At 47.2% G+C, this 26,171-nt stretch overlaps 1 protein-coding gene across 1 annotated transcript in view; it reads left to right on the top strand.

The window, feature by feature from the left end:
- The first annotated feature begins 5,687 nt into the window (after nt 1–5,687).
- LOC125945697 (uncharacterized) overlaps nt 5,688–26,171 on the top strand; it is a 104,473-nt gene continuing 83,989 nt past the window's right edge. Inside the window, exons 1-4 of the mRNA XM_049667943.1 lie at nt 5,688–5,771; nt 7,431–7,512; nt 20,350–20,532; nt 21,684–21,805. Of these exons, the coding sequence (XP_049523900.1) occupies nt 5,688–5,771; nt 7,431–7,512; nt 20,350–20,532; nt 21,684–21,805 (471 nt within the window). The remainder of the gene's footprint in view (nt 5,772–7,430; nt 7,513–20,349; nt 20,533–21,683; nt 21,806–26,171) is intronic.

The following is a 26,171-nucleotide window of genomic DNA, read 5'->3' as shown; positions in this document are numbered from 1 at the left end:
GGGGATTTGTCTAAATTTGTAAACTAGTTATATGTAAAGCCTAATATTTGTGCCTCACAAAAAATTACGAAATCTGTGCTTCTAATTAGTAAAAATAGTTATGTTTCAGGATACCAACCTGGTTTTAATAGGGTAATGCAACAGCTGGTATAGAAGAAAACTCATGCACAAATATTGATTATGAACTTGGGCCGAACGAATGGCACACGAAAGGCTGATATAGAGAGAGAGATCGAGACTTAGCAAGCACTTCAGAGAGGGAACAACAGAGACAGCGAGAGAGAGAGGGCAAAAAGCAAATTTTTTTGTTGCAAGTGCGACTACTGCCACAAACCACGAAAACGGGTGAAAGAGTGAACGAAAGCTTTCTCTTTAAAATTTAGTAAGCTATAACGGTAGTTTAAAGTGATTGCAGACAAAAATAGTGAGACGGAATCACATGCGTCTCTCTTAGTCGTCAGGTACCATTGAACGCCGAAATTACAAGTGCTAATGCAATAACCTTGAAACGCAGATTGGTACGCTTCTGTGCTCTTACAAAACGTGTAAATATTTTGAGCGCTTCGTGTGCATTTCATCTTCCTCATCTGTACATACTCATCATCACCGCTTGAACCCTAATAGTGGGTGCTCGCTGGCTGAAATAAAAGGGAGACCTGTGGCCTAACCGTTCTCTCTAAAGTGGTGGAGCGTGCTCTCCGGTCTCGCAGTCCTCTCTTCTATCGAGCTTCCCCTCGAGTGCACCCCGGGAGCTCCGCTCGGGTCGCAGCTTGTATCAACTGCCGTCGGCCATGTCACTCGACCAGCTGCCGAACACCGCAGCTTCCACTATGTTTGCTTCTGCGGGGACACCTTCTTGAGCCGTTACTAGCGCTCAGAATGGTCCCCAGATGTTGGCTGGTCTCCATAGAGACGATGTTGAGAAGTGGTTGGAAAATTACGACCGCGTGAGTGCATTTAACCATTAGGGCGATTCCGCGAAGCTCACTCATGTAGTCTTCTATCTGACAAGCGTCACGAAGACTTGGTTTCTCAACCTCGAACGTGACTTGACAGACTAGTCCTCTTTTAAACAGCAGCTGCGACAGATTTTCGCCATCCCTACTGTTCACTCAGAGATCGCGAAAAAGAAGCTTCCCGAGCGTGTTCAGCACGCCGGCAAGTCGTACAGTTTATATATAGAAGACGTTATCGCCCTTCGCAGCTGTGTCAACAGCTCGAGGGTGGAGAATGACCACGTGCGCCATTTACTCAAAGGCATTTGGACCACTGCGTTTAATTCCGTTGTGATGAACCCCACTACTGTAGCCGACATAATCGCTACGTTGCAGCGCCTCGATGAACTTCATTCCAACCGCTTGCAGCATGCCCCGTCTGACCACGGGGCAACCAACGACAGCGAGTGGCGTGCACTCATCCGTACCATCATTCGCGAGTAATTGCATGCACAAACTTCACCGCGGGCTTTCAACGTCCATACAGCATTGTCTGGGGGTGGCCTACATAACATCGTGAGGGAAGAACTAGCTTCAGTAGCGTGCGCGCTTGGTCCAAGCCCTCTGCCCCTACCAACACCTACTTACGCTCAGAGTGCTGCTGTGGCATCACCCTTTCCTCAGCCCACGCCGCCTGCGCCTGCCCGCCATGTTTCTCGGACTTCACTCTCAGCAAGAGCACTGGCTCAGCCTGATGACAACGAACGGCGCCCACCCCGACCGGTCTGCCATTCGTGGACATATTTCAAGGTTTTGTCGACACCGTCAACAGGATGAACGCCGTGGTTACGAAGCTTTTGAGCGAGATGTGCTTTTTTCCCCAGGGCGACAACAGCGCCGCTCTTAACAACGTTACGAACATTGCTCACCATCTACGGAAAACGTCGGCAAAATCGGATGTTTCCATTACGCGCGTCTTCGTTCCTCTTCGCCAATGCGACGCTCCTCCTCTCCTCTTCGTCCGGCCACTTCGTCTTCTGACCATCGCTCGGAAAACTATATAATGCAGCTTCAGGAGGGAAGTCTGTATCTTTCGGACTACATCCAAGACCTCCGGAGCACCCGTCTAATATACTGCTGGTGTGTGTTGAAGGAGTGGTGACTCAAGCTTTGGTTGACACGCGTGCTTCAGTAAGCTTTCAGTCATTAGTGCCAAATTGTGTTCCCGTTTGCGAAAAGTGAAGGCACCCAACAATGGCCCACCACTTTGTTTTTCTTATGCCGCCCTTGTTCAGCCCTCCGCAGTTTGCACAGTGCACGTTTTCATTGAACGCATACGTCACCACATTCAATGCCACGGCTTGTCCTCCAGTACTTACGAACTCATTTTAGGATGGGACTTTCTCACATCCCCGTCAGCTTTGAGCTCTTGCCGTCAGCGTCTAATTCATGTGAGAAAAACTGAATGTTCATCTGTATTCTACGCACACAGGGCGCGTTTAGTCACAGCTGCCCATTATCTGATTCCACCTGGCCATGAGGATATTCAACATTGACTTCGGTTACCATCGTTAACGGTGATGTGCTCCTTGTACCATTCGGTCACCACATTTCTCACGGGTTCACCATCGCACCCAGCATGGTGAGGTTTCGTAACCGAAGTGCGCTAGTCACGGCGTTTAATCCAACTCTTTCGCCGATCACGATACTCCAAGGTGCCGCGGTTACTTGCTTTACGGACACCGAATCTGTTACGCTTGTTCCCCTTCAAAAGAAACACGACCTTTGCCTTCACCTCCTGATGATGATGGTACTGCTGCTTTAACAACCACGATAAACAACGAACTCATTGTTGTGCAGACAGACCTTTTAACGCTGCTTCAAAAACACAGATCCAATCTTGAAGTCCACTGACACGCCAGCACCTTCAGCGCATCACCGAATGGAGGTTATGCGTCCCCGTTCAACGCAGGCAGTTTTCTCTTGAATAAAGATGCCTTACACCAACGCAAACGCTAAATTCACCAAGGTTTTCTCCACTAGTAGCGTAATGTTCATTTAACACTTCCAAGGCATTGAGTCGGTGCGGATTACACTGATGAGGGACAAGTTGTTGTCGAATCACAAACGCTTGCTTTCGATGTCTCGAGTTTGCTCGGTGGCGTGGTTAGGAGCATTCGCCCGCCATTGCCACTTGCGATTCTTCAAGATGAGCTTGCTTCAAAATTAAATCTGTCCATCAGGTAAGAAAATGAATGGCTCATACCCCCTTAAGCAATGGCTCATACCCTTGTAAACGCGGCATCTCCATTACGACGACACAAGAGAACTGAGATTCTACGCCGGTATAATGAGCGGAAACGGAGCCAGCTATGGAAGAAGACGACGATGACGAACGCGGGAGCAATGGAACGAGCGCGTTGCGGATGCGTCGAGGGGCGCCAACTGCCAGCTGTAGAAGACGTTCGAGTCACTGCTGATGATAGTTTTTGCAAACGGACACGGACGTTCCGGCTAGACATAAACAAGCTTCTCTTGTAATATAAATTATCTCCCGCCGTGCCTTCCCTCTGCGTGGAGCCGCTGACGCATAGAGGCCGATGTAGGTCTTGAAGGGTCGACTGGCGGACGGACGACGTCAACATGGCCCTATCCACAGCCTCATGGGGCCTGTAGCCGCAGCAGAGATGGTAGCCGACGCAGCTGTGGTAGATGTATAGTAGCTCCAGCTACTGCGCTTGCCTCCGTCCGGCAGCAAGACCGGTCGTGGCAGTGGCCGAGGAAAGCGGCCACATCGCTGGTTCCTTGGACCGATTGCCCAACATATATATATATATATATATATGTATATATATATATATATATATATATATATAGATACTTTAAATATGTACAGTATATACAGCGCTTATATAGCCCTTGTGCACCACAGCGCCCCTAGCGGTCTCCATTCAAAGCAGAGCTACGGACGGACAACGGACGACGAGAGACAAGGCTCGGCCCTAAGGTGCTTCGCCCCTAACAAATTGTAGCAGCACCAACGAGGCAACACGCAGAGGTTCTGCCGACGCCATCCGCTCTTCTCTGTTTCCCCCCATTAGCGCCGAACGCTAGCGGTGTCCGTGACGGCAGTAGGCGCCTCTGGCGGCGGCTCGGCCGAGCTCGCACCAGCTGCGCGCTACTGCTCATGCGCCATAGCGTCATCCCGGCGTGTCGTCTACAGCGTGCCGCCCGCACACAGTGCATAGCTTTCGTCCCACTTCCTCTACCTGTGCTCAGACTGCAAGTGCTTCACGAGACGTTCTCCGATACCACGGACCACGAGAAAGTACTTACAACCACGAGGAAGCACTTCGTATAACTTAGCATCACTTCGTATAGCCAGGACCAGCTAGGAACCCATCATATCCGCTGTGTCTTTAGCCTTGCGCCACTAGTGCAAGCTACCCCGATTTTTTTATTTGTATCATTTGAGCTTATGTAGATATTACGACAGAACTATTAGATTGAATGAAGTTAGCGTTCACTGACCGTTGCACTCAGGCCAGTGTTGGCACCTCGGCACCTGCACTGTTCTACGCATTCAAGAGGAAAACTTATGTGCATACGCACATCGTTCACACCACCAGAGGTAAGCGCAACAATCTCCTGGCTAGGGAGCCTACATACAACGCTCCCTATTCCTGGCTAAAGTACCGCCATCTACTCTCTACTCCGCTGTCTCCTCTCCTGAAACGCTTACATTTTTCCTTACTTTTTGCTTGCAAGAGCAAGTCGACGGTGGCGCCCCTCGAAAGCCCCCGTTGAAGCTGTCAGGCCGGGTGCGCGCCGCCGCCAGCGACGGCGGCTGCGCAGAGTGACTTTCGACATGGTTCTGAGGCGGAAAAAAAAACAAAATATAAAGCAGTCAAAGCGCGCACCATCATCGTCCAACCGGAAATGCAGGAGAGAGAGAAGCGGCGTTGTTCAAAGGATGGCGGTACTTTTCTGAAGGTATAGGTACCTTATTCCTGGCTCTGGCCGAGCCGACTGCAGAGAGCGTGACAATGCGTCCACTTGGCTTCGTGGTTTTTCTAGCCAATCTCACTGAGCGTCTGTGGAAGCCTTTTAGGTCTCCTCAACGCGGGCCGAACATTGTGCGGTCGTTACCACGACCACAACACTGCGGCGTGAATACACCTCCTGTGCCCGTATAATTAATATTGACACGTGTACTTGTTCATCTTCCTTGGGTGAGCGCGTTTCACCGTCTAACAAATGTTATTGGTCAGTGCAGGACACGCCTGCATGTATCGGAAGTTTCTAGAATATTATCGATGGTTGTATCCGCTGTCTGTAGTAAGCGAACCTTGTGCAATCTGATTGCATGTATGCTCGACGCGAATTGTGTAGTATTTTCTTGAAGACACGCGGGCACCAGCGATTACTCTGGAACCTTCGATGACTCATGTTAAAAGCCGACGCGCTTGACCCGCTGGCCAGGAGAGACGACCGCCGACGGTGTTCGCCGCTATCGTTGGGCTTCGAGTGTCACTTCTTTTGTGGACACAAGTTCGCTCAATAAAATGTTGGTTCGTCGTTCAGTTTCGCTACTGGGTTTATTGACTGTCCCTTCCACGGGACGATATCGCATTCAACTGTGATGTGGTTTATCGGTAAGATACAGGTGTTGATGCGAGAGCATCAAATGGCCTATTGAGCGAAAAAGCGGGCGTCTATCGTCTGGAGCACCGCAACGGCACATTAATTCCCATGGGCTGCGTTGCAACGCCAAGTGCGTGCCTTGACGGACCAGAGCGGGTGAAAAGGAACCTCGCCTGGCGTGCCAGGTATTGGGTGAGGGGAGAGGCACTCTCCGCAACGCCATTTACCCTCGCTCTCAGAAGCCTGTGTTATCCGCGCGTTCCTTGTACGCGCAAACTCACTCTGGCATTCGAACTTCGCCTCGGCAGTCGCTATCAAGATATTTATGCAGACAGACAGACAAAGAACTTTATTAAACAGGTCCTGCAAATTCGAAAGGAAGAACACTGGTGGAAGTTCGAACCTACGACTTTAGCTCAGAAACCGAGTGTCTTGCCCACTGGACCAAAGAAGCTCCTCCTACATAGCAGGCTTGTGGACTCTTTTTTAGGACATCATGCTACTTGGACCGAAATTTTCATTGCCAAGCCCGGAGTGACAAAATCGATGACGTCAAAATCACCGCCGCTTTCTCGGAAGCATCCAGATTAGATTGATTGCAGCCAGGCATGACTTCACGAATGGAAGTGCACCGGCCTTGGCCAAGCGTCTAGACGCGCTCACTTGAACGTGAGAAGTTCGCCTCGAAGGACGGCTTAGCGGCGTTCAATTGGACGTTTTTTTTCTTTCGCATTAACAACTCATATTAAGTGCTCAGGTCCCCTCGGATTTTCTACCTTTAATTTTTACATCTAACCATTCGGTGTCGGATTCGCCGTCGGATTGTTTACCAATCGGCGTCGAATTGTAATTTGAATGTACAAGAAAACCTAATTCTGCTACGAGTAAACTCAAACACAAAACCCTTTTCCAGCATTTCTATCAGACCTACAGCCGCGCGTTCGGGTACTTGCGAAAATGATATCCAGATGGCGCTCGCATCCTAGACAGACCAAATAGGAACTTCATCCCCTAATTCGTTTGGCACACGCGCGCGCGTCGGGTAATAGCAAACAATTAATAAAACGATAAAAAGATGCTAGGGCCTTCAATTTTATTATTAGACCACTTATACTGCCCCTGTAAAAACGTCTTTCCAGCAATGCATTTCTGTTTAGAAGTGAGGGCAACTTTAAGGAGATCGGGGTAAGCTTGGTCTATGTAAGCTGGCTTACTCACGTTCAGCATTGCAGTGAATGAAGCCTACTTGCAGTATGCGAACGATGCGATGTGAACGGGTCCCGATAACGCTATCGCGTTCTACTCATAAAGGCGAAGCTTGAGCGTCCTCCTATTTTTAGAGACGACCAGTGACATCTTCCAGCAGATTTCTGCGTTTAGGCGAATAGTCTGGCCGACAAGCACCTGCTTTCGCGTGAGAGCGTTGGCACGTCGAAAATGTAGATGCCATGATGGATCGCTCAGGAAGGACCCTTATCTTCTGCCGCCACGCTTTCTCCATGTGGCGCTGTAGGGGCGCCCTCCGGCACCGTTACAGCTGTAGCGGTGAACAGCTGAGTTATCTTCAGAATACACAATGAAATAAGAGCTAGCTAAATGTCCTCTTGCCTTCAAGCGCATAATTTCTGTAATAAAGCAAATACCTTCCCGGACGCATTCGATTATTCGTTTACACAGACGATTAACGTAACGTTTATTTGTTGTACACAATGCTAATGCTGATAAGCTTGCTCTGGTAATTTTTGAGCTTTACTAGTAAATAAATGAAGAAGAAAGAAAGGCTTGCAAAATTTGTTGGACAAGCACACTCGTGCACACGTCTAAATTCTGTCTTTTCTCCTCATTGTACAGTGGTCAACCAAGAATACATTTGTCATGAAACTGCTGTTTGCCGTAATCGTTCTTACATGGAAGGTGTCTTCTATCACTGCATGTAAGTAATGTATGTGTCTAATTTTGGTCATAGTCATTGAAGGAAAATGAAGGTAATAAAACTCTCCGCATATAGCTATCTCTACTGAATAAAAAAGAGAAAACAGGCTCACAGGAATATCAAGACTTGAATAACTCGAAAGAATCTTTAATTTGCATCCTACAATCTGAACATGCAACTTGTTTTTTACAGCGACACAAGCGTTTTTTCTGAAGAGAATAATATTGGCGCAGCTTCCTCAAACGCGAAAAGGCTACTCAAGTACCCGATTGTATGCGGAGATCTTGGGCAATCAAGGTTTAAATGTTCGGAACGAAGAATTGGTTCAGAAAGAAAAATCTAACTGCTCACATTATCCTAAACAACGCAAAAAAGAAACAAAAAAGAAAAGCACAGCCGTGACAAAGACATTTTCAGAAAAAATGATTAGATATCATCGTCTGGCATTAAAGAGATAGGTTTGCGCTCGTATTACCCTACATTGCTTTCGTTGGCATGTATCCTTCCGAACGACATAAAACTCTGATGGACATTAGAACGGTATCCAGTGCGAATGCGAAAGAAACAGACTAAAAGTGAACAGATGAACTGTCTATTCGGAATAATAAATTTACCAGAAACAGAAAATAGGTATTCAATCAGACGAAGAGCAACGCAGCAACGGGCGAACAGGGAATCAAGCGAGCAGCAGTAGAAGGAAACATGCCTTGTAAAAGTGCGAAAACCAGGTAAAGATGGTTTTGTTCTGAGCTCATGTAAGGGCTTCATAAACCAAAGACTGCAGATGATATTCTTGTGTTAGAAACTATATTGCCGATTGCTTTTAATGTGTTAAAATTGTGAATACGATTTATTTGTATTTTTGTTCTCATCTGGGCTACTAAACATTGACTGCTGAACGGAAGCTTGAATCTGTGGTCCTCATCACGCGCTAAATTTCTTCATTAGATAACGATTCTCACCTTAGAACTGAGTTCATCATTTACGTGTGTGTTATGAAGTTAAAGCCGTATATATATATATATATATATATATATATATATATATATATAGCACACCTAGCGAGATTCCAAACGCTACACATTTTAAAAAAGAACCTGCACGAGACTTTAACGTAGAAGAAAATTTCTTATATTTATGTGTATCACTATTGCTTGTGCGATACAGATCATGCAGTATGACACGCGACCTTCGCAGTGGTAGAAGTATGTGCCTGAAGGCCAAGATTAAATGTTAAAGCTCTTAAGAGACTTTAAATATTGTGGAAAGTGTTATTTTTGTGTTTGTGGTTCCGTGCGCGGCTGCTGCGCGCATGCGCTGTTGTATGCATGAGAGGCGCGCACGTTCCATTTTGGCAGCTCAGACTAGAATTCAGTCCTTTCTTTCTGGCCCTGAGCGGCATGACTACCTACCTTGTAAACCAAAGTCGGTCCTGTTACATTTGTGCACACAGATAACTTCCCTTTACGTAATAGCGCTTTTTATGTGCGATTAGCGATAGCACTACAGAAGGTCCGGCTAGCTGTATTGCTTCTTGAAGTGTCGGATGTTTCGCTAGGCGCTAAGACTTTCGTAGGTCCTGCTTGTTCCACAGAATCAGCAGTATTCATAAACACGCGCTAAACACGAAGACGAAAGGAACGCATAGGACAGGACGGGCGCTAAGAAAAGTTCAGCACTCGTCCTGCCATACCTATGTGTTCATTTTGTGTTCGTGTTTTGCGCCTTTTTATGAACACCGTCAAGCTTCGTACAATCCACACAAAAGAAGCGAGAAGCGACCGGCACGGCATGGAAGGCGAGCATCTAATACCAAAAATGAGCAGTGAGAGACATTTTCGAAGCCCGGCCGGTCGTATCAGCTTGTCTCTGGGTAATACGACGTTAATTTTAAGCGCAAATATGAAGCTTTCCAGCATTTCGTCAGCATTTCAGATGTGCGCTGCACGGTTTCCACTGGTGACAGTGACAGTGACAAAAACTTTTATTGGTCCTGAGAAACTAGCCAGGGGGAGCCGACGGCTCCCTCAGGTCAAGTCGGTGGCTCCGCCCATGATGGCACCGGGAGGCGAAATCCCGTTGCGATGTCGTGGGCCCTCTGGACTGCCTGGAGTTGGATGTTGTGGTGGTCGCTTCTTAGGAACTCCTCTCACTGTTCCTTTGTGGCAAGTATTGAGTTTTCTATGGCTAGGCACAGCCAGAGCATGAGATCGAAAGAGCATGAGTCGGCTCCACATTTAGGGCACCACTGCGGGAAGTGTGGGTGTATCGTGCTAAGCGACCGCGGAGTGGGGTACGTGCGGGTTTGTAACATTCTGAGCGTGCTAGCTTGTGGTTTATTTAATTTTGGGCGAGGAGGAGAGAACCACCTCTTTTCCAAGCGGTTGTGTGAGACGATTTCGTGAAAGGTGCACAATGGGTCTTTCTGGATGCAAGCCTCGTTACGAGGAGGGCCGTTGACGGCTGCGCGGGTCGTGAAATCGCGCGCCAGCCGATGAGCCTGTTCGTTGGGGTTGCAGCCGTGCGGTTGGATCGAGTCTCCCAGGTGGGCCGGGAACCATGAAATGTGGAAATATGCTTCCGTGCCAATTTGACCGAAATTAGTGAGCTTCTTGATCACACTTCTATTTGGCCGTTTCGATACGCGCGCCGCCGAAAAGGACGTAACGGCTGTACGGGACTCCGAGAAGACGAAGAAGGGAGACGAAGAAGCGCTGTGTATGGCCAGGGCGATAGCCGCCTCCTCCGCCTCGTGAGCAGAATTGGTGTGCACAGAGACCGCATTCACCAGATTGCCCTTCGCATCCACTACCGATAGTGGATGCCCTATCGGTTTCTACTGGTGTCCTCAAGAACGTTGGTTTCCAAATATTAAACTTCTCAAATATTAAATTAGATGAAAAGTGCCAAAGAGAGAATTGTAGAGCAACATCAATACTCCCGATACATGTTTCTGCCGCTCAATACGTGCTTCAGAAAGTGTTTTTCCAAGCGTGAAAGAAGCTCGCGAATACACGCTAAATTGCCGCGCGACTGGCTCTTCGAGGTGTTTTGCGTGTATTCGCGGGCTTCTTTCAAGTTCAGAAAAACAGTTTTATGTAGCACGTATTGAGCAACAAAACGGTGTATCGGGAGTTTTTCATGTTGGTCTACAATTATCTTATTGACACTTTTCATCGAATTATAATATTAGAGAAGTTGATTTAATGAGGAATAATTATGCAATTAGGCGGAATGCGGTAAATGATCAAAATATCTCCTAGCGACGGCAAACAACATAACTTTGGTTCTGTCCAGCTACGTGGCATTTGCATATTTTTAAACCTTGGTGCAAGATAGTTGGGACACCCTGTAAAAAGAAATGCGCTTGTGGCGCCTTCTAACGAGCTAAAAACAAGCAGTCATTCATAATGTACAGCCTTTGAGATCAGACTGCGCTTATAATCGCAGAGGCAATGTCCAGCTTGTATGGCTGCTCTCGTTAGGCCCAATGGTTTTAAAACCGAGAATGGATCTCGGAAGCAGCGCCAAGTTATCGCGAATAGTTTGTTGTCGAAGCATCGTCACTCTAATGGAGAGCAAATACAGGGAGCTGTAATACGAAACAGTCCAGGACGACAACTTCATAGATCCAAAGTGGCCAGCTTTCGCCTCGAAGGCGCCGCCATGTTCAGTCGTGTATGGTCGTCTGGTTGTGTCATGGAGCAAGGCAAAAACCATGGTAGTATCCTTGAAGTGCGAAACGAAAATCGCCTGAATCTCTGCCGACGAGTCCGTTGCCACCGACGCTCCGCCGACATGGCAGTCAGCGATCCGTCTGCAGACTGTTGGAGCCGGTGCAGTGTGACAGGAGCGCCGACTGTACGGAAAACGCTGGGGCCGACAGTTGGCAGACAAAAATTGGTATCGAGTAGACATAGCGTGAGCGAGTCTTTACTGTCAAACCCTGTTACCTCCTCACACCAACCCGATGCGCTGCGCATTCGACCACTGACTACCTATTGACCTGAGTAGGCGAGAAAACCGTTCCGTACAAACATACAAAGATGGATGGATGTATGGATGGATATATATATATATATCATCATCATCATCATCATCATCATCATCATCATCATCATCATCAGCCTATATTTATGTCCACTGCAGGACGAAGGCCTCTCCCTGCGATCTCCAATTACCCCTGTCTTGCGCTAGCGTATTCCAACTTGCGCCTGCGAATTTCCTAACCTCATCATCCCACCTGACTTTCTGCCGTCCTCGACTGCGCTTCCCTTCTCTTGGTATCCATTCTGTAACCCTAATGGTCCACCGGTTATCCATCCTACGTATTACATGGCCTGCCCAGCTCCATTTCTTCCGCTTAATGTCAACTAGAATATCGTCTACCCCCGTTTGTTCTCTGATCCACACCGCTCTCTTCCTGTCTCTTAACGTTACTCCTAAGATTTTTCGTTCCATTGCTCTTTGTGCGGTCCTTAACTTCTTCTCGAGCTTCTTTGTTAACCTCCAAGTTTCTGCCCCGTATGTTAGCACCGGTAGAATGCAATGATTGTACACTTTTCTTTTCAACGACAGTGGTAAGCTCCCAGTCAGGATTTGGCAATGCCTGCCGTATGCACTCCAACCCAATTTTATTCTTCTGTAAATTTCTTTCTCTTGATCAGGGTCCCCTGTGAGTAATTGACCTAGATAAACATATTCCTTTACAGATTCTAGAGGCTGACGGGCGATCCTGAATTCTTGTTCCCTTGCCAGGCTATTGAACATTATATTTGTCTTCTGCATATTCATCTTCAACCCAATTCTTGCACTTTCTCGATGAAGGTCCTCAATCATTTGTTGTAATTCCTCTCCATTGTTGCTCAATAGGACAATGTCATCTGCAAACCGAAGGTTGCTGAGATATTCGCCATCGATCCTCACTCCTAATCCTTCCCAGTCTAAGAGCTTGAATACTTCTTCTAAGCATGCAGTGAATAGCATTGGAGAGATTGTGTCTCCTGGCCTGACCCCTTTCTTGATAGGTATCTTTCTACTTTTCTTGTGGAGAACCAAGGTAGCTGTGGAATCCTTGTAGATATTTGCCAAGATATTCACGTATGCCTCCTCCACTCCTTGATTACGCAATGCCTCTATGACTGCTGATATCTCTACTGAATCGAATGCCTTTTCATAATCTATGAAAGCCATATAGAGAGGTTGATTGTACTCCGCAGATTTCTCGATTACCTGATTGATGGCATGGATATGGTCCATCGTAGAATACCCCTTCCTGAAGCCAGCCTGTTCTTTTGGTTGACTGAAGTCAAGTGTTGTCCTGATTGTATTGGAAATTATCTTGGTGAATATTTTATACAATACTGAAAGCAAGCTAATGGGTCTGTAATTCTTCAATTCTTTAACGTCTCCCTTCTTATGGATAAGTATAATGTTGGCGTTCTTCCAGCTCTCTGGTACACTTGAAGTGGTGAGGCATTGCGTATAAAGGGCCGCAAGCTTTTCAAGCATGATATCTCCTCCATCTTTGATTAAATCTACTGTTATTCCATCTTCTCCAGGCGCTTTTCCCCTGGTCATATCTTTCAAGGCCCTTCTAACTTCATTGCTAGTTATAGAAGGAGCTTCTGTATCCGGTTCATCACTATTTCGAATGGAAGAAGCTTGGCTGTTTTGGCTACTGTACAGGTCAGTATAGAATTCTTCTGCTGCTTTTACTATGTCATCGAAATTGCTGATGATATATATATATAGATAGATAGATAGATAGATAGATAGATCGATAGATAGATAGATAGTGCAAGCACTATTAACGTACTTTGTCGTTTTTATTTGTACATAGCCATCATCATCTTCCCTCTTCTGCTACTTCTTCGCGCGTGAGCTGGGCCGTTTCTTTTTTGAAATAAAAAGTGCTTGACAGCTTGGTCGGTCTCGCTCTTATAAAGTGGTGAAGGTACGTCAAGATCTCGACGTCCTCTCGCGTTTCCGGCCTCCCTGGACCTACGTTCCGGTCGCGGCCTGCGCCCGGCTACCCCTACAATGATGGACACTTCCAACCCCGGCTCTTCCGGTGCCTCTAACCTACCACACAGACGACTCCGCCTGCGGTGCCCTCTTGGACTGCGACGAGCCCTCAACACGATCCCCCTGTCCTTGCGGGAGTCCGTGGTGATGACGTCGACGATTGGATCGACAACTACGACCGCGTGAGTTCTTGCAATAAGTGGACCGACACGCAGAAATTGAGGCACGTCGCATTCTTCTTGACCGGTGTTGCAAAGACGTGGTATTTCAACCACGAATTCGACATCGCGGATTGGTCCACGTTTACCCCTAAGCTGCGTCAAATCTTCGCTTCCTTGTCTGGCCGTGCAGAAGTCACCAAACTGATCCTGGGTACGCGCCTTCAACTTCCACAAGAGTCTTACACCTCATATATAGAGGATGTCTTGGCTCTGTGCCGCTGTGCGAACCCTAGCATGACGGAAGCCGAAGGCATTCGACACATATTAAAAGGCATTGGGTCTGTAACGTTCAACGCGTTAATCGTGCAAAATCTGGCTTCTGCCGAAGACATCACTTCCACGTGTCAGCGCCTAGACTAGCTGCGGTCTCTTCCTCTTCAACATGACAGCAGCGATCCTCAGGTTCCCCATTATTCATATCTACGTGCTCTCATCCGCACCATCAACCGCGAAGAGCTTCAAATACAAGATCTGAGGCGTTCACCTGCTGCGTGTGCCCCAACCCCCACCTTCGACATGCGCGAGGTCGTAAAGCAAGAGTTGACAGCGATGACAACAACCAGGACGCATCTTGCTCGGGTAGCGCGCCCCACACCTACCTACGCGGATGTTGCTTCGCTACCCGCCCCTACCGTGACCTCCGTGCCTACTGACGTTACTTATGACCATATGCTTCGATGGGAACCAGAGCACTTGCTGCACCATCCTACCCTCAGTGGCGTCCCCCTCGTCTGGTTTGTTTTTACTGTGGTATACGTGGCCATATATCTCGCCTCTGCCGCCGTCGCCAGCAGGATGAAAGACGAGGCTATGCTGAGCACGCGAGATACCGCACTCGCCGACCAGACGCCTACTATCCCGGATCGTACTCGTTCCCTCAGTAGCGTTCTCCGTCTCCTCCAGCTGCTCCCACTCTGCCTCATAGTTCCCGTTCGCCAGACGTCGTTCTCCTTCGCCTTACCGGCGCTTTACATCGCCGCTTCGCCCCACTTCCCATCTTGCCGACCAGCACTCGGAAAACTAACCGGTGCAGTTTTCGGAGGGGAAACTGTTTCCTATCGGTCTCCAAAAATTGTTCCTGTTCGCGCGGCCAAAATGCTTTATGTAACTGTTGAAGATGTTCCCGCGTCAGCTCTCATCGATACCTGTGCCGCCGTTTCTGTTTTTCGTAGTGACCTGTGTTCATGGCTCCAGAAAGTAAAAACGCCTTATCTTGGACCTATTTTGCATAATGCTAATAATACATTCATTCACCCAGATGGACAGTGTACTGCTCGTGTTCTCATCGATGGAATTCGCCACCACATTGAGTTTATCGTCCTTCCAACGTGTATCCATGAACTTATACTGGGTTGGGACTTCCTACATTCTGATTCAGCCGTCATTTCATGCAGAGAGGAAGTTGTCCATATCACGGATAAAGCGCTTGCACCTGTTACGGACTCTTCACCTTCATGCGTGAAATTGGCCATCGCTGTAGACTACGTCCTGCGTCCTGGTCACGAAGACGTTGTAGTCGTAACATCCATCCAGATCGCCGAAGGAGACGCTCTCGTCGCCCCTTCTTCCCGCTGTTATTCTCGCGGAATCCTCATTGCCCCCTGTCGCGTCCGGTTTTCACGTGGCCGCGCCCTACTGTCTGCCTGCAACACGAACCGAGATCCTGTGATGCTGCCCAAAGGGATGACTGTGGCAACCCTCGCCGACATTCAACCTATCTCTATAGTCACGCTTTGCCCTTCTTCATCGCCAGCACCAACCTGAGGTTTGGATGATTATTTCCCTCCCCAGCCGTTGTTGGTTCTGACTTAACCGCCGCGCAGTCCGAAGCCTTACTGGCGGTATTGGCGAAGCACAAAGCATGTTTCGACAGCTGTTCCCCTGAGTTAATTGAGCCAAAGTTATGTGGCTACACACTGCATAGAAACCGATGGGCGTCTTGCACTGGAGTTTGAGGTATCTGGGTATTACCAGCTTGGATAGTATTGAGCCCTGGCTGTGGCGAAGCACGTTTCTAGCCCGCGTTTTGCGTCGATTTGCACTTTTTTCTGCCCTGATTAGAGTGCGAAAAGGCTCGTCACTTCTCACAGACCATGGCGACCAGGCTGCGAGCTGGCCGCAGCCTATAGTTTTACAAAAACGGACTCTCCGTGTGCCGTGGGACGTAATGCTGGAAGCAGAAGACATCGGCGACGCCGATCCGGAGAGACCTAGCTCAGCCTCGAAAAAGCGTCACCGTCGTTATTGCTGCGTCGTGGGCTGCCATGAACAAGACGGCCTGAATTCCAACATCAGATTCTACCGTTTTCCTTCAAGGCCTCACCCTGCGGATCGTTGGGCGCGCTGGATATCTGCAGTTCGTCGCGCTGGGTAAGCGAAATGGGAGACTGACTTAGCAGCAGGCATGGCTGGTGATTCACGATCCGAGACCCGGCCACAGCGACAATTAACAATTCAACCGGTGCGAAGTGGTTAAGTGACCAAGTGTGTGCAAATGACCACAAATGGTCGGGCTGATTCAGTGACAATTCACTACCCCACTACGAGCAGCACAGGTTAGAGAGTTGAATGTGCTCATCCTTGACCTGAAGCCAGCACGTTGAGGCAGCACAGCAAGGTAGTATTGATTACAGCGCTGTCATTAAAAGCTACATCAAGCGAGCAGTGCACGAGCGTGCGCTGCAGCGCGATTCGCACCTACTTACGTTAGTGCGAGCTTATTTGCATTGCATCAGTTATTTATCAATTGCTAGACAGATGGCCACTACTACAGTGCAGGCATAACTACTTGTCTAGCGGCAAGCAGTGAACAAAATTGCAGGAGACCTGCCGTTTCGCGGCATGTCGAAAGACCGCTGCCGTCGCGGCGCGTACGATCGTGCGCTCGAGCAGTTCGTACACCGCGGCATGCTGAAAGACCGCTGCCGTCGCGGCGCGTACCGTCGTGCGCTCGAGCAGTTCCGTACACATGTCTGCTTATCGCTGCTGTGAATTCATTTATAGAAAGCATTTCCTCGCGTTTGTGCGCCCGAATCTAGCAGCGTGCAAACCTTACCTGATGTTCAACTTCGCAGGAGCGTGACTCGCTTCACTTGCGATTGACACCGCGCGAAAACTTCGCCGCTTATTTCTTGAACGGCGTACACGTATTCGGGTTGCATAATTTCTTGCCTTTATGCAGCATGCCACCCATGGAAAAATCTTCGGCACCCGATATTCGCTGCAAGCCGTGGTACAACGCAACCGAAAGTGGCGGGTCCATATTGTGAACGTGCTTGCCGAAGCAGACGACCGAGCTTGGTACTACCCAGTTTCGGATTGAGGGAGCTTTTTAGCACCATTTTTTTAGCGCCCCCTGGACAACGCAAGAGCCCCATTGTGTCTCGCCGTCCGAACGGAACGTCATTGAACAACATGTTGCTGACGTGCCTGCGTGTAAGATAATACGACCTTTATCTAGCTCCTGGGCTTCTCCCAGGGTTCTGGTAAAGAAAAAAGATGGCTCCATTCGCTTTTTCGTCGATTTTTGAGCGCTCAATAAGATCACACGCAAGGACGCATATCCAATACCTCGAATTTACGACAGCTTTGGACACACTGCAAGGGGCGGAGAATTTCTCCAGGCTTGATCTTCGATCAGGCTATTGGAAAATTCCGATGAACGAGACTGACAAAGAAAAGACCGCATTCACTACACCAGACGGACTTTATGAATTTAACATGATGCCTTTTGGCCTTTGTAACGCTCCCGCCACATTTGAGCGCATGATAGATAACGTACTTCGTGGACTAAAATGGAAGACCCTGCCTTTGTTATCTGGACGATATTGTCATCTTTTCGTCCAACTTCAGCCAACATCATCATCAATTAGACGAAGTTCTCAAGTGCCTTGCAAATGCTGGTCTCCTGATCAGTACAAAAACTGCAGATTTGCAAGCAATACAATAACAGTATTGGGCCACGTCGTCTCAAAAGATGACATCTAGCCAGACCCCGAAAAGATTAGTGCTGTTCTCCACTTTCCTCGCCCCCAGCAGCAGAAAGGTCTACGTAGTTTCCGCGGCTTGGCGTCATACTTTCGTCGATTTATACGCCACTTTGCTGCAATAGGAGCTTCTCTACACAAGTCACTGGTTACCCGTGACTCTCACATAGGACTAACGAATGCGAGTCAGCTTTTCAAGCTCTTAAGTAACATCTTACTTCCGTACCAGTGCTTCGCCGCTTGGATGATCGAGCCCCCACCATACTCCATACTGACGCAAGCGCACAAGATATTGGCTCAGTACTTCTGCAAAATAATGCAGCCTCTAAAGAGCGAGTCATCGCATATGCCAGCCGAACACTTTCTCCAGCTGAGCGGAACTACACCATTACAGAGCAAGAGTGCCTGGCTATTCTTTGGTCAATTCAGCAATTTGGCCCTTACCTTTACGGCCGCCACTTCACCATCGTCACCAACCATCATGCTCTGTGTTGGCAGTCATCAATGAAAAACATGTCAGGACGCTTAGGACGCTGGATGCTCCGCTTGCAGGAATATGACTTCACAATAACGTACAAGTCTGGAAAAAGTCATCATGATGCACACGCATCGTCTCGCTGCCCACTCTCGCTCGCTCCCGGTAACGCGCCGTTGTCTTCCCCACCACGTCGTTCGGATGCTACGCCTGCTTCACACCAGCTCTCGATAACGCCCCTGGACCAAGTTACGCTTTCATCACGCTCTGATTTCGTGTTGCTTCAGCGGGCTGACTCCTACTGTCGAACTCTCATGGATCGCCTTAGTGGGTTCGGCGAACCACCCAACAGCCGCTGGCGACGCCAACTTCGACAATTCCGCCTGCAAGGTGGCGTGCTACACCGCCACATTTATCACCCAACAGGTCACCGGTGGGTCCCAGTTCTACCTCGCTGCCTTCGCCTGCGAGTATTAGAGACACTGCACGACGACGCATCGGCTGGCCACGTAGGCTTCCACAAGACTTACGACCGCATCAAGGCCCGCTGCTTCTGGCCTGGCCTATCCACAACGGTGGCCAAATACATTGCCTTTTGTGCATCATGTCAGCACCAAAAACGCTCGACATCCCCTTATGCCGGTTTACTACAACCTCTCCCTTGCCCGAACGCATTTTTTGAATTTGTTAGCATTGATTTATATGGTCCCTTGCCTTTGACACCCTCCGGTCAACGTTGGATTGTCACTTTGGTCGACCATATAACAAGATATGCCGAAACTGCCCCTCTGCGATCCGTACCGCGTCTGCGGTCGCTGACTTTTTCTTGCGCTCCATCGTCTTGCGCCACGAGGCTCCTCGCGTACTTCTGAGTGACCGTGGCAAAGCATTTATTTCCCAAGTTCTCGAGGAAGTTCTTCGCGCCGCTGATACCGTGCACAAATCTGCTTCTACCTATCATCCGCAAACCAATGGCCTCACTGAGCGCTTCCACCGTACGCTGTCTGACATGATTTCCATGTACATCCGTCCTGACCGCACTGACTGGGATAAAATTCTTCCTTTTGTGACATTCACATATAATACTGCTATTCAAGGGACTACCGGTTACAGTCCTTTCTTCTTTGTCATATGGAAAATCTCCTTCCACCATATTCGACAGAGAATTCTTTTTAGCACCTTCTTCGCCTAACGCGTCCCTTCCAGAAGATTTTGCTGCCCGAGTTGCACATTGTCGTCAAATCGCCCGGCAAAGCACGGAAGCTATTCAAGCTGAGTGCAAACGTCGCTGCGACAACAAACGCCGTGACCTTCGTTTTCACCCTGGAGACCAAGTCCTGCTTTGGTCTCCAGTCCGAACTCCAGGCCTCTGTGAGAAGTTCCTTCATTGCTACATTGGCCCATACACCGTTGTGCAACAAACATCTGCAGTGAATTATCTCGTGCGCCCAGTACACTCCGTCACTGACCGGCACCGCCGGAATGCTGAAATTGTTCACGTCTCGCGGATGAAGCCCTTCACTCCCCGTTTAGATAATCTCTAATCTGCGGCCAGGCTGGCCGCTTCCATGACGGGGGGAAGTTAGCGTAAGCACTATTAACGTACTTCGTCGTTTTCATTTGTACATAGCCATCATCATCTTCCCTCTTCTACTTCTTCGCGCATGAGCTGGGGCGCTTCCTTTTTGGAATAAAAAAGCGCTTGACAACTTGGTCGGTCTCGGTCTTATAATAGATAGATAGCCCCGATAAATTGTGTGTAGTACCTTAAGAACGCTAAGGTCAAGACGTGCAAGACGCAAAATATATATAAATTTACTTCAAACGCCCTCAAACTCGGTTTGAGTATATAACGAGACATAATTTCTTAATAATCCCCGTAGGTTGCAAAGAAGTGCGCTTAATGCTAAATATGTGTTTCCTATGAAACGTACTTATATATTACGTTTCCATACTACGTTTGTAAATTTCGGCGCTTGAATTCTGCTGAATTTTCTACAACTGCGAAAGCAAAACTTGTAGCTTAACACATTCTTTTCTATGAACTGACGGTACGTTCACGACCCTTGGAGCAGTCACAGACTATGTGCAATATTTTAAAGAATTTTCTTGTTTTCTATTTATTCAGCATGTCCAGATGGTCTGGAACCAAGCTTCTGCTACCGTAATTCTTTTATTCCGCAACTATATTGCCACGGCGTGGAGCTACAAAGCCAGTGGGTTTGTGATAAGAGAAGTAAAGGAAGTTGTGTTTGTCCGGCTCCACTCCATAGAAAAAGAGATGGAACATGCGTGCCCAAGGACAGATGCGGTAAGTAAACTTTTACCATGCTCTGCATTCAACTTCTGAGCGTTTCGTGAGGTAAAATAAAGCCACTTGATTTTTTATACGTATTGGTATGGCAAGTTGAGTCGTCAACGCATGCCTATGTTATACTGCGACCGATGCAGTTGAATACACTTTATGACAGGCGTGTCAGCCTTCGTTGTAAATACCATAACGATACGTAGGGACAAGCAGCAATAGACAGTTTTAGTTTAGCGTTAGCGTAATAGCGGGGTTACGGGAAATAGCGTTACCGTTCCGCAAACAAACTTTGCAGAAAGACAGTTTTAGTATAGCGTGATAGCGTAGTTTACGTGCGGGACGCTATTCCATTATGCTTTGAATTTCGCATACATAGGGCACCTAAGTCTATGTGTGTGTGCGGCGAGAAAGTGCGAGAGGCAGGGCAATGGAAGCCAGGAGCGCGTTGTATTTTTACTTCACATGTCCGTCGATCTGCAACGAAACAGACAAGCAGTACAAGCTTTCTACCATAGCCTCCGAAATCCTCCAATCTCAGAGGTCATATGCCGTCGTCGCGCCTATCTCCCGACTTTACCGACAGGTGGCGGTCGCATCTCAGAGAAAATTTATCTCGGTAGGCTTAGGCGCGTTCGAAACGAGAAGCGATCTCGAAAACTCCGCTAAATTATCCATAAAAACATATTGTCGATCCGGCCTGAAGGTAAGCGAAAGCCATTTACGCAGTCATTTCCTACCAACGAAGTGAATTATTCAACAGCAACTCCAAATTCAGTTCGAAGCGGGCGGCCGGGACCGCCGCCATGTTTTACGTACACTACGTAAACACGCTAACACGGTAACGTTAACTCTGAGAAATAGCGTGCGCACGGTAAACGGTATGGCTCGTTTAGCGTTCTGCGCATGCGCATTTCGATCACGCTATTCCGGTACGCCCGCTATTCCGGTAACCACGCTAAACTAAAACTGTCTAATATGTGGTTATGGACTTCATCCCCTATAAAGAAATTGTGCTGTCGTAATATGAAAGCTTATGGTAAAATTTATTGATTTATTGTGTTACTAATAAGTCGGGGAAGCTGTATTTAAGCTAATGTCAATGGATAAGCGTGGCTAAGTCCCGCCTTGATATTTCAAACCAGTTTGTTTTACAGAAGACGTGACGGTAGAAGTTGAAAATAGACCTCAAGAACCACCCCCAAAGAGTACCGATTCTCCTTATGAAATACCTGATGATCTGCAGGGATCTAAAGAAGATTTCGCCAACCTTCAAAAGGTAAAAATTACGTTTTTGCCCCAAACAATTTATTTTTATCAATAAATATTGATCGCCATGATGAAATATTGCGAAGGTGTCGACATTTCTGAACCATTCAAAGACGTGAACCAGGTCTACAAGACAGAACAACGCAACAATACCACTCAAAATTCAACGGAACAACACAACATCAGTAACAAATGGAGGACACAACACACAACATTATAGGACGGAAACATGGCGGAATGACTGCAGAAAAACTTTCGTTCGTGTTTTTACAGCTTGGTCACGAGTTCTGTCAAAACACGTTGCAATCCTTGAATTCAACGACGAAATCTTGCGGAAAGTTCGACGAGTGCAAGAATGCACGGTTCACGGCAATTTTATTTTAAAAACATTTTTAAAGGAAAACTTTTACCGACTGGGAGAGGCCCTCTTTGACTTCACGACCCATGATCCCGCAAATATTGGATGGGTGGGAAGCAGCTGTTTCGTTCGTGGCAGGGTGTTTCATATTAGCTGCACGAAATTTTAAAAATTGCCTGTGGCAGATAGCACAAATATAATCCTTGATCCAAACTACACGATGAGGAAGCCATTACCTCTGCGAGAAATCAAAACACCTAATTGATTAATGAACCTACTTACACTAATTAACTTTTTAATAAATCATCTTACGGCACATCATTCAATCTACGAATTATAGCCGCTGAGTTCGCATTGCGTATGTGTTGCATGGCGTACGTGTTCGCATGCGTGTGTTTTGTGCGTCAACGCACAAAACAGATTTTTTCTTCAAAAAGTTAACTGGAACGCCCATGCATTTCGTCGGACACATTGAAAACTTAATATCTGGAAACTGGTTCAGTCCTGAGAATTCGTTCCAAGTGGATACGCCTTGCGAACTCAGCGGCTGTAATTCGTAGATTGAAAGATGTGCCGTAAAATATTTCATTAAAAACTGAATTAGCCTAATTATGTTAATTATTCAATTACGCGTTTTGATTTCTTGTGGAAGTAATTTCTGAATAGTTGAGACCAAGGAATATAATTGTGCTATATGCCACAGGTAATTTTTAAAATTCGGTGCAGCTAAAATGAAACACCCTGTATATTGTCATGTTGAAGTGATTGTTTTTGAGCGTAGGCACAGGGACGAGGCGATATTGAAGTAAACGAACTTAATTTGGGCAAACTTGTGCACATAAGAGAACCTCTGGCAAAACTATTCGGCGGGGACGAAAACAACATGTGCGGTCGAGCGTCGGCAAAAAGAATGCCAGCGCTCTCGTCATTCCGCCATTTATGAGCGTGTCGCCAGACGTACTAACGCACGAACGCCCCGCAGCATCCATGCGCGCACTTCAAACGCATCTCCAATACGCTATCGACGCGACCTCAAAATTAATTGAAAGCGGTGCTGCGCAAAGAAACGGACACCAACACAAATAAGCGAATGTGGCAATATAAACAGAATTGGCTGATTAGTTCATTAGGTAGTGGTTTAAGCTACCATGTTTAGTGTCAGTATTCACGTGTGCACCGCAGATGACGGCTATCTTAATGTACGCGAATTTAAATGCGTCTTTTGGATGTTGAGGACGATGGCTAATTGGGAACATGTACTTTCATGGCAGTGAAAGATAAGCAGTACTGAAAGATAAGCAACGTAATTATTGGCAATTTCTATGACATAGTAAAAGCATGGTAATAATTCTACGCTATCCAGAGCAGCCAAGCTACTTTCAGTCGAAATAGTGATCAACAGGATACAGAGGTTCCTTCTATAACTAGCGATGAAGCTAGAAGGGCCTTGCAAGACATGAACAGAGGAAAAGCTGCTGTAGAAGATGGAATAATAGTCGATTTAATCAAATATGCAGCAGATATCATGCTTGAAAAGCTTGCGGCCCTTAATGCGCAGTGCCTCACGACTTCAAGTGTCCAGAGAGCTGGAAGAACGCCAACATACTAATCCAAAAGAAGGAAGACGGTAAAGAATGGAAGAATTGTCGACCCATTAGCTTGCTGTCAGTATCGTACAAAATAGTCAACAAAGTAATTTCCAATTTAATCAGGGCAACACTTGACTTCAGTCAACCAAGAGAACAGGCTGGTTTCAGTAAGGGATGGATCATATGCATGTCATCAATGACGTACGATGGATCATATGCATGTCATCAATGACGTAAAAGAGAAATATATGGAGCACAATCGACCTCTCTATATGACTTTCGTCGATTATAAAAATGCATTTGATTCATTAGATGAAGCAGCAGTCATAGAGGCATTGCGTAATCAAGGAGTACAGGAGGCATACGTGAATATCTTGGCAAATATCTATAAAGATTTCACAGATACATTGGTTCTCAACACGAAAAGTACAAAGTTACCGCTCAAGAAAGGGTTCAGGCAACAAGACAATATCTCCACTGCTTTTCACTGCAGGCTTAGAAGAAGGATTCAGGCTCTTAGACTAAGAAGGCTTAGGAGTGAGGATCAACGGCGAATATCTCAGCAACCTTCGGTTTGCAGTTGACATTCTCCTATTCAGCAACAATGGGATGGGTCGGGGATGGAGCCATTACAACAAATGATGAAAACCTTAACCACGAAAGTGTAAGCGTGGGGTTGAAGATTATTATGCAGAAGGCAATGTTCAATAGCCTGGCAAGGGAACAAGAATTGATGATCGCCAGGAGTACGTTAAAGGAGTACGTTTATCTAGGTAAATTACTCACAGGGTACCCGTATCATAATAAGAAAATTTACAGAAAAATAAAATTGGGTTGGAGTGATTATGGCAGGCACTACCGAATCCTGACTGGGAGCTTACCACTGTCGTTGAAAAGAAAAGTGTACAATAATTGCATTCTACCTGTGCTAACATGTGGGGCAGAAACTTGAAGGTTAACAAAGAAGCTCGAGAAGAAGTTAAGGACCGCAGAAAGAGCAATGGAACAAAAATGTTAGACCTAACGTTAAGTGACAGGAAGAAATTGGTGTTGATCAGACAGCAACGGCGATAGACGATATTCTAGTTGACATTAAGAGGAAAAAACGGTGCGGGCAGGCCATGTAATGCGTAGAATGCATAACCGGTTGACCAACAGAGTTACAGAATGGATACCAAGAGAAGAGAAGCGCAGTCGAGGACGGCAGAAAACTAGGTGAGGTGATGAAGTCAGGAAATTTGCAGGCGCAAGTTGGAATTAGCTAGCGGAAGACAGGATTAATTGGAGATGGCAGGGAGAGGCCTTCGTCGTGCAGTGGACATAAATATAGGCTGATGATGATGATAGCTTTCGTGGCTGGGTGTTGAGAGTGGCGTCAACCACGTCAACAGCCCCCCCCCCCCGCCCATTATTCTAAATTGTGAGCATTTTAGGGTGGTTCACACTCTTTTCTGTTAACAACTATCAATAATTGTATATAAGTTTGTGCGCAGGGGATGTCCCAGCTAGCGTTAGGCAAGCACTCCAAATTAAAATATAGAATATACGTGGACGAAAACAATGGTATTCGTCAGCAGTGAAGTACCGAAGCAGTAGAATGTATTTATAATAGCGCTATCCACAATTAGATGAGATTCGTCGACAAACTTTTCAGTTACTGCATTAAGGGCTCGAATTTGGACAGAAAGGTAATGTGCGACAAACTGGTGGCCATGCCCTCCCCCCCGGTGCATTGCGCGCGATGGAAGACGGCGCTGTTTTTCCGCGCATTCCTGCCTTGGGCGCGTGAGATTGAGCCCCCATCCTCGGCTCACCATCACACGCTTTAAATCGCACCTACAGAATATGGCGCTCGGCTACGATGGTCAAGTTCAAGTGCGATATCTTTTACTTTATTTGCTGTTTGGGAGGTAAATTTTTGTGCGCTTTACGTACATTCTACTCCAAAGACTTGTCCTACAACATATTGAAAGCCTGCAGCCACATCTATACGCCTCTTAAAAATAGCGAGCTCTCCGCCGTGCTAACACTGATTGTCGTCGAAATGCGCTACGGCGAATACTACTCTCTTTGTTTTGTGCAGGTTCCCAACTCACACATGTGATGGCGGGAAGGTAGGCTTGTATCATAGGCAGCTTTGTACGTATTTTACGACTGCATTCTTAAGGTGGTGCAAACCTTCGCAGTATGCCGTTGCGAAAGAGCGTTCTCCTTATGGACCCGCTCTTCCCCCGTTTTTTTAATTGACAAAGTAAATTGTTCGCGTGTAAGTCCGGCACAGCTTTAGGCACTTCGTATTTAGCCACAGTTCTGCTTATATTCCTTGCTGTTTGCCTAAATTCCCACGAAGAAACAAAAGACAACAGCACATAATGAAAAACACGCGAGTATAGTAATGAACAAGTCCTGCTTTGCATTATGGCTACCGC

Source organism: Dermacentor silvarum, chromosome 5, assembly GCF_013339745.2.
Source record: "Dermacentor silvarum isolate Dsil-2018 chromosome 5, BIME_Dsil_1.4, whole genome shotgun sequence".
Taxonomy (NCBI): Eukaryota; Metazoa; Arthropoda; class Arachnida; order Ixodida; family Ixodidae; genus Dermacentor; species Dermacentor silvarum.
The sequence above is the reverse complement of the archived record's forward strand: the minus strand, read 5'-3'. Positions and strand labels throughout refer to the sequence as shown.